The sequence below is a fragment of the Ochotona curzoniae genome, unplaced genomic scaffold, assembly GCF_017591425.1.
Source record: "Ochotona curzoniae isolate NIBS_2020 unplaced genomic scaffold, NIBS_Ocur_1.0 contig_1976, whole genome shotgun sequence".
NCBI classification, from domain to species: domain Eukaryota; kingdom Metazoa; phylum Chordata; class Mammalia; order Lagomorpha; family Ochotonidae; genus Ochotona; species Ochotona curzoniae.
In genome coordinates, this window is record NW_024465279.1 from 2,021,637 (window position 1) to 2,033,751 (window position 12,115).

Sequence of the window (12,115 nt, forward strand, 5' to 3'; positions counted from 1 at the left end):
GAGGATTCCCAATACTGTGTTTAATAGAATCAATATACAAGATAAAGATGCCTTGTCTTCTTGGAAAAGCTGAATTCTTCATTGTTGGTTGTGGTTTTAGCTGTGGACTTGTGAAATGTTGCCTTTGTTGGTTGTCTTTTTGTGTGTGTGTGTGTGTGCGTGTATTATTTTTTACATGCTTCACCTTCATTCGGTGACAGTATTCACAAAGGAAGGTAGATAATAGTAATAATCTGAAAGAACATTGAAAAAAGGTAAGCACAGAGTAAAGATCCGGTCAGTTAAAAGCCCCAACAAGGCTGACCTATCTCCAGACCATAGAAGGTCTCCCCAAGAGGCCACTGAACTTATCTGGACAATAAGACGCTGAACTTTATGCTAGGCATGTGTTTGCAAGCAATGAATCTCAACTGAATTTGAACTATGGTTATGCAACAAGGTGGAGGAATCCACCATGGGGGGAGGGGTATGGGGGGGGGAATCAAAACTGTACTACATAATACAATGTAAGCAACAATAAAAAAAAAAAAGAAAAAAGAAAAAAGGTAAGCAAAGAAATAAAAACCTAAGCATGCAAAAATCAAAAAAATTGTTGTTTTCCAGGTGTATAAACAGACATTAGACACCTTAATCAAGTTCCAGCATGTTCTTCTCATACCTAAGGTTTACTTTTTTTGGTACTCTGGATTGGTTAGCACAGATTAGGGAAATTTGTGTTGTGGAATGACTTACTTCACTAAACATAGTGGTCTTATTGCATCTGTATGCTTGCAAAGACAAGAGTCCATTCTGTCTCATAGCGGAATCATATTCCATCATGTGTTTATACCACATTTTCTTTATCCAGTTGTTCATTGGTGGACATCTGGGTTGATTCCTAGCTTAGTTATTATGAATTGAACTACTGTGAACATAGGAGTACAGATAACTCTCCTTGATATGCTGATTTCATTTGGATGAATTCCCATGAGTGGGATGGCTGGGTCATATGGTGTATTTGTATTCAGATATCTGAGGAATCTGCATATTGTCCTCCATAATGGTAACATTGGTTTACATTCCCACCAGCAGTGGGCTAGAGTATGTTTTTCACTATACTCTCCAGCATCTAGTGTTATCTGATTTTTGGATGATAACCATTCCAACAGGGATGAAGTGAAACGTCATTGTCATTTTAATTTCCATTTCGTGCTGACTAATGAGCATGAGGATTTTTTCATGTTTTCATCTGAATTTCTTCTTTTTTCTCCATTATTATTATTTCATGATACAGTTTCTTATGTTCTGGGATTTGCCTTATCCCTCTCACCAAATCTCCTACTCCCAAATACTGATTTTGTCTATATTGTTACAGTAGTATAGTTCTTCATAAACAGACATAAGGGCATGGATAATGGCAGAGAGCCCAGTATTCTATTGTCAAGATACATTTACCAGTTGCATTGTGAGTCTATCTTTGATATGGAAGTAGAGATGCATACTGCATTGTATCTTCACATCTAGATATATAGTCTCCATTATAAGTTACTATATATCCTATTAAATGAAAAGCCACAAAACAAAATTAACAACAGGAAGAAAAATAGAAATTTACAACACCTTGAAGTTAAAAAACATGTGTTGCTGAAGAAATGGAAAAAAAAATCAAGAACATTCTTAAAAGAATGCTACTGTATGACCTATGAATCATTGAATAATTTAGTATGAGGAAAAAACTTTTGAAAAAAATGAAAATAACAACAAAAACATCAAAATACATGAGATATAGTTTCCACTGATCTTTGTTGGGGAGAGGTGTCTGCTATAGGAAAGAGATAGATGGGTTTTGATTTTTGATCCAGTTTAGTAGTCTGTGATGTTTGTTGATGAGTGTAAGCCATTTACATTCAGCGTTAATACGAAAGGATGGTAATATGGGCCCGTCATTTTAGCAATGGGATGTTCATTGTTTGATTTAGTCTTCTGTTGTTATTTTACTGGGATGTTTTTCACAAGTGCCTTTGGTTTTGGTGGGCGCTATTTCTTTCTCTGTCAAAAGAACATCTTTATCCTTTGTAGGGCAAGTCTGGAAAAGGCATATTCTTTGAGCTTTTCTTGACTGTGGAAGAATTTTATTTCATTTTCAAACACAAAGGAAAACTTTGCTGGGTACGTTATTCTGGGTTGACAGTTTTTTGCTTCTAGAATCTGAACTATGTTGTCCATTCTCTTCTGGCCTGTAGAGTTTTCTGTGTGAGAGGTTAGCTGTGAGTCTGATTGGGGTTCCTCTGTAGGTCAGTTGTTGTTTTCTCTTGCACACTTAGGGATGTGTTCCTTATGTGCAACTGAAGAGAGCCTGATTATCATGTGTTGTGGTGAAGATCGCTTTTGGTCAACCTTGTTGGGAAATCTGTGCCCCTTCTGTATTCTGTTTCCCAATTAGGGAAATTTTCCTTTATAGTTTCATTAAATATGTTTTTAAAACCACCTTCTCTTTCCGTTCCTTATAGGACTCCCATAACTTTTATACTTTTTAATAATATATATATATATTTTAGATTTATTTTTAAAATTTTATATCATTTTATAACACAGTTTCATAGGCTCTTGGATTCCCCCAGTCCCTCTCCAAGACTTCCCCCCATATTGAATTCCTCCATATTGTTACAGTAGTACAGATCATATCCAGTCATGATTCCTTCATTGCTGGTATGGACCATGGGGAGAGTCCAGCATCTTATTGTCCAGATAAATTCAACAGTTTCATTGGGAGACCATCCTTGGTCTGAAAGTAGAGCTGGCAGAATATCATCTCCTCCAATGAGATGTCACTACACAACTTCAATAACAGGAAGAAACATCGAAATTAACAACATCATGAAGTTAATTGGCATGGTATTGAGTGACCAATATATTAGAAAATGTGACTTCTTAACCACATCCTGTAACTACTTCCTTGGCATCTCAATTTTAGTATATACATAACTGGCTGCTATAAACCCTTTTTTTTTTCTCCCAAGCTAAGTTAATGTGTTTTTGAATTTAACCTAAATCAGAGTGGCACAGGAACAGTGGAAGCATCAACATTAACATCCATCATATAAATAACAGCTGAGTAAGCTGAGTACAAACTTAACATCAAAGTTTCTATGCAATTACATCTTGTTTAGCATTAACAATCATAAATTGATGAACGTTTTTTTGGAGGGAGAAAATTAAGCCACAATTGAAACTTTGCAATATATAGTGATTAAATGTGGTTTTGCAGAATAGAAAAGTATTAGGCAGGTGAGCAGGGAAATTCCCAACAACCCAGTGAGTGAGGAAGAATTTAACTCTACATCCTACCTAGTAAAGTCCAGGAGAAGCAACTAGGGAGCCTGACCAGTACGTACAGGCTGAGCTATTATAGGCTAGTTGGCCTTTTGCCTGGCTGTTCCAGACTTTCCATATCTTTATCTATGTCTCTCTCTGTCTATCTAAAAAGCCAAATAGGAAGCCTGATCAGTAAAGTACAAGCTGCGTGATTATCAACTAGCTGACCTTTATTAGTCTCTGTCTATCCGAACTAATTTTGGGGCTCACAAGCAACCCTGATGGTTGGTGTAAGAGAGGCCTGGGAGCCAAGGCTGGAACTAGATAAGGACTGGAGAAAGCTCCTCTCCTGAGTCCAGAAGGAAATTTACAACCCTTTTATCTCTGAGTACCACCTGGGCATCCAGGCTGTTATTCCGATGTCACCAGACCCCGTGAGAGGGTTTGGGGCTGCTACCATCCTGTGTGGGAAATCCAGCAGGAAATGAGTGACCTCAGAGTTCTCAGCCTCTGAGGGCATTCGTATTCCCTGTGATCTCCTAGGCAGCCAGGATACAGTTCCCGGTGTCCATACTGACAATCCTCAACGAAGTACCCATTGCTTCTGTAGCGGAAGCACTTGGGAGGCTTCCGGGAGTCTCCGGGACTAGGATACAGACCACCTCTTATCCTCCTGTTCCACCATGAGATCCCCTCCTGCTCTGTACACACAACCTCCTTTTAAGAGGGTGTAAGGGTTGTGCTTGGATCCCACTACAAATTTCTATGGCTTTCTAATGCCTAATGCAGTTAAGAATTTGTTGTCTATAAATAATAAGTTACACTTAAAGTCTTCCTCAAACATTCTAAGAAGGTGGAGAATTTCTCTGCACTCCTGACCTGTGGTGGAACAAGAGGAATGTTAAACAAATTGAGTTTTTCAGTTCTTAGAGGCAGTTCCACTGGGGTTGCATCTTCTCCAGGGCAGTGTTATATTCAAGGGAGTTGCTGCACTTCGAGGGTCATATGAGCCATAGGGAAACCCACAGTTCTGAGGATCCATCAAGAAATTCTAGGGACAAGAACATAACCCTTCCTATGGATTATTAATGTTCCAGAATATCAATCATTCAGTTGTTTTATCAAATATATACAAAAGTCTCTTGGGAAAAATGATGCCACCGCATAATCCACGAGCCAGCAATGAATTCGACAAGAGAAAAGAGAGTATTTGGAATAAATAAAAATGAAATAGAAAACATCAAAACACATGGGATGCAGCCAAAACAAAACAAAAACGGTATTGATCAGATTATTGAAGTTACACTTTGCATGCTGGCTTCCTTATACAAGAGAGAACATACGGTATTTGTTCTTCTGTGATTGACTGATTTCACTGAGCATGATGGTCTCTAGTTGGGACCATCTAGTTGTAAATAGTATGATTTCATTCTTCTTAGTAGTTGAATGATATTCCATGGAGTACCACAGTTTCTTTAACCACTCTTCTTTGGACGCACATCTATGTTGTTTCCATGTCTTTGCTAGTGTAGACTGTGCTGCTGCAAATATAGGATTATATATCTCCTTCTCATATGCAGATTTCATTTCTGTTGGGTATATTGCTAGCAGCAGGATAGCTGGTTCATGTGGCAGGTTCATTTGCAATTCTCCAAGCACTCTCCATACTGATTTCCACAGTGGTTGTACTAGCCTGCACTCCCACCAGCAGTGAAGGAGGGTGCCTTTCTCCCCACATCCACACCAGCAGGTGTTATTAGTTGAGTTCTGAATGTATGCCAGTCTCACTGGAGTTAGATGGTACCTCAATGTGGTTTTCATTTGTATCCCTCTGATGGGTAGGGAGCCTGAGCATCTTTTCATATGTCTGTTAGCCATTTGAATCTGTTCTTTTGAAAAATGTCTGTTAATTTCATTTGCCCATATTGTTGCAGGGCTGTTTTTTTGTTTGTTTTGCTGTCCCTGGGTTTCTGAAGCTCTTTATAAATCTTAGTCCCCTATCACTTGTGTAGTGTGCAAACATTTTCTCCCATTCAGTTGATTGCTTCTTCACTTTGTTGATTGTTTCCTTTGCTGTACAGAAGCTTCTTAGTTTGATGTAGTCCCATTTGTTCAGTTGGGATTTGATTGCCTTTGCTTTTGATGTCTTTTCTAAGAAGTCTTTCTCTGTTCCTATATCTTGGAGTGTGTTTCTTATGTTCTCCTTTAAGAGTTTGATGGTTTTCAGGTATAGATTTAAGTCCTTGATCCATTTAAAGTTGATTTTCTTATAATTGATTCTTAATTCTGCAAGTTTACCCAGTTGTCCCAACAGCATTTGTTGAAGAGACCAGGCTTTTTGCCTGGATTGTTTTCAGTGTTATTGTCAAAGATTAGTTGACTATCCATGTGTGGACTCTCTTCTGGTGTTTCTATTCTGTTCTATTGATCATCTTCTCTGTTTCTGTACCAGTACCAGACTGTTTCTATGATCACTGCTCTGTCATATGCCTTGAAGTCTAGAATTGTGATTCCTCCAGCTTAATTTATATTTTTCAGGATAGGTTTGGCTATTTGTGGTCTTTTAGGATTCCAGATGAACTTTTGTATCATCTTTTCTATTTCTGAGAATAATGTTGTTGGGATTTTGATTTGGATTGCGTTTGTATATTGCTTTTGGTAATATGGTCATTTTGATGATGTTGATCCTGCCAATCCAGGAACATGGTAAGATTCTCAATTTTTCAAGGTCTTCTTCTATTTCCTTTTTTATTGTTTTGTAGTTTTTGTCATAGAGACCTTTCACATATTTGGTTAGCTAAAATTCCTGGGTATTTAAGATTCCTCTCCTCTATCTTAAAAGGGACTGTACTTACAATTTCTTTCTCAGCCATGGAATTATTTGTGTACACTAGTGCTATCAGTTAATTTTGTATCCTGCTACCCTTCCAAAGTCTCTTATGAGTTCCAATAGTCTCTTGACTGAGTCTTTTGGTTCTCCTATGTAGAGAATCATGTCGCCTGCAAATAGAGATAATTTCATTTCCTCTTTTCCAATTTGGATTCCTTTAATTCTTTTTTTCTTGCTTAATAGCTCTGGCATGGACTTCCACTACTTTAGTGAAGAGTAGTGGTGATAATGGACATCCCTGTCTAGTTCCAGATTTTAGCGGGAAGGCTTCCAATCTTTCCCCATTTAGCATGATGCTGGCATTGGGTTTTTCACAGATTGCTTTGACTGTGTTGTAGAATGTCCCTTCTATGCCTATCTTGCTTAGGGTTTTCAGCATGAAGTGTTGTTGGATTTTATCAAATGCCTTTTCTGCATCTATTGTGAGGATCATATGGTTTTTATTTTTCAATGTGTTGATGTGGTGTATCACATTCATTGTTTTGGAAATGTTGAACCATCCGTGCATGCCTGGGATGAATCCCACCTGGTGCAGGTGAATGATCTGCCTGATGTGTTGTTGGATCCTGTTGGCTAGTATTTTATTGAGGATCTTTGCATCTACGTTCATCAAGGATATTGTTCTGTAGTTTTCTTTTTCTGTTGTTTGTCTATCTGGTTTTTGTATTAAGGTAATACTAGCTTCATAGAAAGAATGTGGATGGATTGCCTCTCTTTCTATTGTTTGGAAAAGCTTGTGTAGGATTGGCGTAACTTCCTCTTGAAATGTTTGGTAGAATCAGCAGTGAAGCCATCTGGTCCAGGACTTTTCTTGGTTGGCAGGGCTTTGATTACTGATTTAATCTCAGTGCATGTTATTGGTTTATTTAGACTGCTAATTGCTTCTTGATTCAATTTGGTGGATTGTACGGATCCAAAAATCTGTCCTTCTCTTCTAGGTCTTCTGATTTTTTCACATATAGTTGCTTGTAATAGTTCCTGATGATTCTTTGTATTTCTGAGGTATCTGTTGTTATATCTCCTTTTGTCTCTGATGCTATTGATGTGTATTTTCTCTCTCCTTTTTTTTTTTTTATTAGTTGGGCTACTGCGGAATCTATTTTGTTGATTTTCTCAAAGAACCAGCTCCTTGATTAATTGTTCTTATGTATAGTTCTCTTGGTCTCTATTTTGTTTGTTTCCTCCCTTATTTTGGTGATTTCTTTGTTCCTACTAATCTTGGTATTGTTTTGCTATTGCTTTTCTAGTTCCTTCAATTGTAAGGTTAGATGATTTACTTGATGACTTTCTAATTTCTTAACATAAGCATTGACTGAGATGAGCTTTCTTCTTAACACTGCCTCGATTGTATTCCATAAGTTTTGATAAGTTGTGTTGATGCCTTTATTTGTTTCAGGCAATTTTTAAATTTCCCCTTTGATTTCCTCTCTAATCCATTGCTCATTTAGTAACATATTATTCAGTCTATATGTGTTTGCAAGTCTTCTTGGGTGTTTTGATTCTTGGTCTCTGGCTTCACTCCATGATGGTCTGAGAAGATGCATGGTATAATTTCGATTTTTCCAAATTTGCTGGAGCCTGTTTTGTGGCCTATAACATGGTCAATTCTGGAGAAGGTTCCACACACTGCTGAAAAAAAAAAGTGTATTCTCTATCTGTAGGATGAAAGGTTCAATAGATATCAACTAAGTCCATTTGCTCTAGAGTTTGGGTGAGTTGTTTCTTTGCTGAGTTTCTGTTTTTTTTATCTGTCCATTGCTGTTAAAGAGGTGTTGAGGTCACTATGATTGTATTGGAGTCTGTTTCTCCCTGTAAGTCTGTTAATGTTTGTTTCACGTAGCTAGGTGCCTTGGGATTTGGTGCATGTATATTTATTATGGTGATCTCTTCTTGCTGAATGGGTCCCTTGATCATTATGTTATCCTTCTTCATCTGTTTTAATGTTTTTCACATTGATGCCTTTTTTTTCTTTTTAGCCTATATATGCAAATCGATTTCCTGTACCAACCTATGCAGCCAAGCAACCTCAGCAGTACCCATCAAGGTCTGAAGTGAATTTGCTTTGATTCTGTGACCAGAGTGGAGCCCGAGAATCACTGATGTCTAGTATTTTCCCTGTGTTGAGGGCAGGTGGGCAGGGCTTGCTGTAGTGGTTCAGGTGCTGGGTAGGGCACTCCCAGCTCCTATTGGAGAAGCTAGGTCCGAGTGCAGCTTCATGATGGCTGGCTTCCTGCCTCCCTGGAGAGAGACTGGGATTGAGTGCCTGACTTTTGGCTTTGGCCTGGCCCAGTCTGGGCTTTTGTAGGCTTTGGTGGAACCAATAGATGGGCAGTCTCTGTAGAAACAGAAGTCTTTCTGCCTTTCTAAGAAATGAAATAAGTGAGTCAAAATAAGAAAAAGGCCAATATAATTAAAAAATTTCCCCTTTTTCTAATTTAATTTAGCATTCATCATTTAGCTTACAAAGTTGAGGGCAAATTTAGATAGAAGACAGCTTGCATAAAGGTTACACATTTTTGAAATAGCTTGTAATCATCTTAGTATAGTATCAAAATGGTATTTAAAGAAGCTTGAGAAAGACATATGACCAGTTACTGCTGAGCCTTTGGGTTGTATGATTCACAGTTGAAGGCCTTTGAACCGGCCAGCTATAGGGACCAGATGGGTTGGAGTAGCCTTCCCATTGAGAACAGTTCAAAAAACTGGCTGAAGTTAGAAAATAAGTGATTTGAAAGCATTGGAAACAGGAAGAGAGCAGTTGTGGGGGAAAGGTCCAGAAGAGGAATGGAGTCTGGTGAGGTTTTCAGTGTTGGGTCACTTTTCTGTCCTTAACTTGTCCACCTGTTCTGAAAGTGACAACTGATAGGCTAAGAAGGTGAAGAGTGTATTCAACAAACACTCAGGGTCATGGACGAAGATTGAGGTCCTAGGAGCTTGGCATGATGGCCTAGTGGCTGAAGTCCTCGCCTTGTATACACTGGGATCCCATATCGGTACTGGTTCATGTCTCAAATGCTCCACTTCCCATCCAGCTCCCTGCTTGTGGCCAGGGAAAGCAGTGGAGGATGGCCCAAAGCCTACTTGAGGAGTGAACCAGCAAATGGAAGATCTTTCTCTCTCTCCTTCTCTCTGTAAAGCTGCCTTTCCAACTAAAATAAATCTTAAAAAATAAAATTGGGGTCCTCTTAAGGGTGTTCCCAGTCTTTGTTTTGGGATCCTAAAGGTCAGAGTGAACTATTTTCTCAACTATTACCAGTAATTTTTAAGTCTTGCTCCTAATGAAAAAGCCAGAAGCACAAGGAAAGAAAATTTGGTTAAAGCCAAGAACCAGAATAGACCGTGGGAAGAAGGGATCCTGTTAATAATGGCCACACACTGACTTGAAAATAAGGGATCAGTGGTTAAGACTGAGAATTTCAGCACAGAGCAGATCTTTTTGCAAACAGATCTATGTCAGTTCTAGGAATGACAACAAGAACGGAGATCAAAGAACTCAATGGATGAGTTTAATCTCAGCCGGAAAGGAGGCATTTATTACTACATTTTTGTATTCCTTAAAATACAAATCAAATCAAATGACAACTACATTAATACGCTGAGGAGTGATCTCACATATAATCTTTATTATGCCGTAAGAGTACATTAAAATGCAACTGGACATTGATGGAAGAGCATAGATATGGTGGAATCCAGTGTCCTGTGGTAATGAATCAGAGGTACTCTAAAATTGGATGTGTCTAATGATTGGTAGTGTATAAAAATTGCGAGCAGTGAGTATAGAAGTAATAGCTGGTTTAATTCTCAGAGTGGCCCTTCAGCTTGTAGGAGGTAGAATTTCAATTATGCGCATGTAAACATAGAGCTAGTTTTCACGTGCTTTTATAATATTTATTTAAAAAGCAGGGTTACAGAGAGAGGGTGAGGGAGAGACAGAGTGAGAGAGAGAGAGAGAATGCATGTGCAAAAACTTATTTCCATTCATTAGTTCATTCCCTAAAATGGTCACAACTACTGGAGCTGGGCCTGTCTGAAGCCAGGAACCAGGAGCTTCTTCGGGGTCTTGCATGTAGGGTTCAGGTCCCAAGTGCTTGGGCTATCGCCTGCTGCTTTCCCAGGCACGTTAGGACGCCAGCCAGCACCCGTATGGGATTCTGTCATTGTAGGCAGCATCTTAACCCACTATAGCGGTGTTGGCCCTCAGCTAGGTTTACAGTTAACAATAATTTGCTGTCATGATATGAAACAGCCCATTTAGTTCTCTATCCCCTGGTGGTCCCAGTTCTCTTCTATAGGTTAGCTAAGTAAATCTAAAACATACAGCCTAGAACCTTCACTATTGAGTATTGGAGCAATGTTAGTTTAAAGCGCGTATTTCTATTTTAGACTCTGCTTAGAGCCCTTTGGCCATGGAATAGCTCATTAAAAAAAACTTCATAATTTAAAGTACTCTGACCTGTTGTTGCCAGCTAGGTTGAAGATGATGTTAGATTGATTAGTAATAAATATGGTGTTATTTTGTTCGTTCCAATTCCGCTACTATCTTTTTTTTCTCTCCTCGCAGGCCACCTCCACCACAACCGAAAATACCATCTCAGGGAAATCTAGTTCCTGCTCGCCCTGCACCTGCCCCTCCTTTATACAGTTCTCTCACCTGAGTTTTTTTTAATCCCTTTTTTGGGCAAATTGTCTTCAGGGAACTCAGCTTCTACTTTTTTTTTTTTTTTCCTTCCTCACATTTTCCCGAAAAGTCTTTTTCTCCTGTTACAACTATGAATGAAAACAAAATAGCATAAAACTACACTAACACAGCGAAATGGAGCTCAGCCGCGCGAGTTGGAAGCACAAGCGCACGGGAGGAAGCCGAGGGGTACTCAGAGTCCCCCTGGCCGAATGCGCCTCAGTCGGTCACCTGTGGAGCGACGCGTTCTCTCTGGATTATCTCATTTGGAAGATGCTGTTTCAGTGACTCTCAAACGAACTGTATTGATGTGAAAATCTTCATTATGTGTGTGCTTCGATGTTGATTTGAACCTTTGACCTTTAGTTATCATTAATGTAATTGCTGGTGAACAATTAATGTAATTGCTGCGTGACAGCTAACAACCTGTGCCAGCCAGTTAGCCAGCGAAAACACTGAGTGCTTGTCCTGTCGCACACGTTAATAACCACACACCTAGAATGTTACTCCCTCAGCACCCAGACAGATGCTCTGTTTGCAAGAATGCACAAGAAACACTGTTTATCAAAGTGTTGCGACCTTATTGTCAAAGTGCAAGACACAGGAGCCTGTGTCCTCACACAGTTGTTAGCGTCCATTTTAACGTTCATTCACCCATAGATGATGACTAGTAAACATGAATTTAATATTAGGGAATTTCTATTATGAATCATTTTAACGCATGGGCCTCCTTTTACAATCGCATTTCAAATTGCAAGCTTTAAGGTACGAGGTGTTTAACACATGTAATCAGATAACGCTGTTGATTCATGGCTGTACTCAAGCAGAAACACTTTCAATACCTTCAACCGTTGGAGCAGTTACAAAAGCACTTGAGAATTTCATGAGCACTTTAAGTCTAAAATTTGAATTCTCAGAGCTTGACTTCAAATCATTTAGAATGTTTACATTTACTCCGGTGTGCTGGATCTGACCTCTGGCAGACATTTTCCTAGAAATGTGGGCGGAGAAAAGAAGTGGCTTTCTTAAATGCAAAAGTTACTGTGGTATCTGTGAGTGATTGTCTGTTTTATTAAAAATGAATTTTTACTATGTAAGAAATGGTATGGGCAATAGAATTTTAAACAAAATTTTTTTCATAACCTTTCATAATAAAGTTTAATAATATGTTTATTAACTGAATTTCATTAGTTTTAAACAGATTTTTGGTTTGTATACATGTACAGATATAACACAATAAATAAAATTTAAAA

The 12,115-nt window shown here is 38.7% G+C and overlaps 1 protein-coding gene across 1 annotated transcript in view; it reads left to right on the forward strand.

Annotated features, from left to right (window-relative positions):
- Positions 1-12,115, forward strand: part of ADAM9 (ADAM metallopeptidase domain 9) — an 86,095-nt gene extending 73,980 nt beyond the window's left edge. Inside the window, exons 21-22 of the mRNA XM_040970510.1 lie at positions 8,161-8,228; positions 10,746-12,115. Coding sequence (XP_040826444.1) covers positions 8,161-8,228; positions 10,746-10,839 — 162 coding nt within the window. The 3' untranslated portion in view covers positions 10,840-12,115. The remainder of the gene's footprint in view (positions 1-8,160; positions 8,229-10,745) is intronic.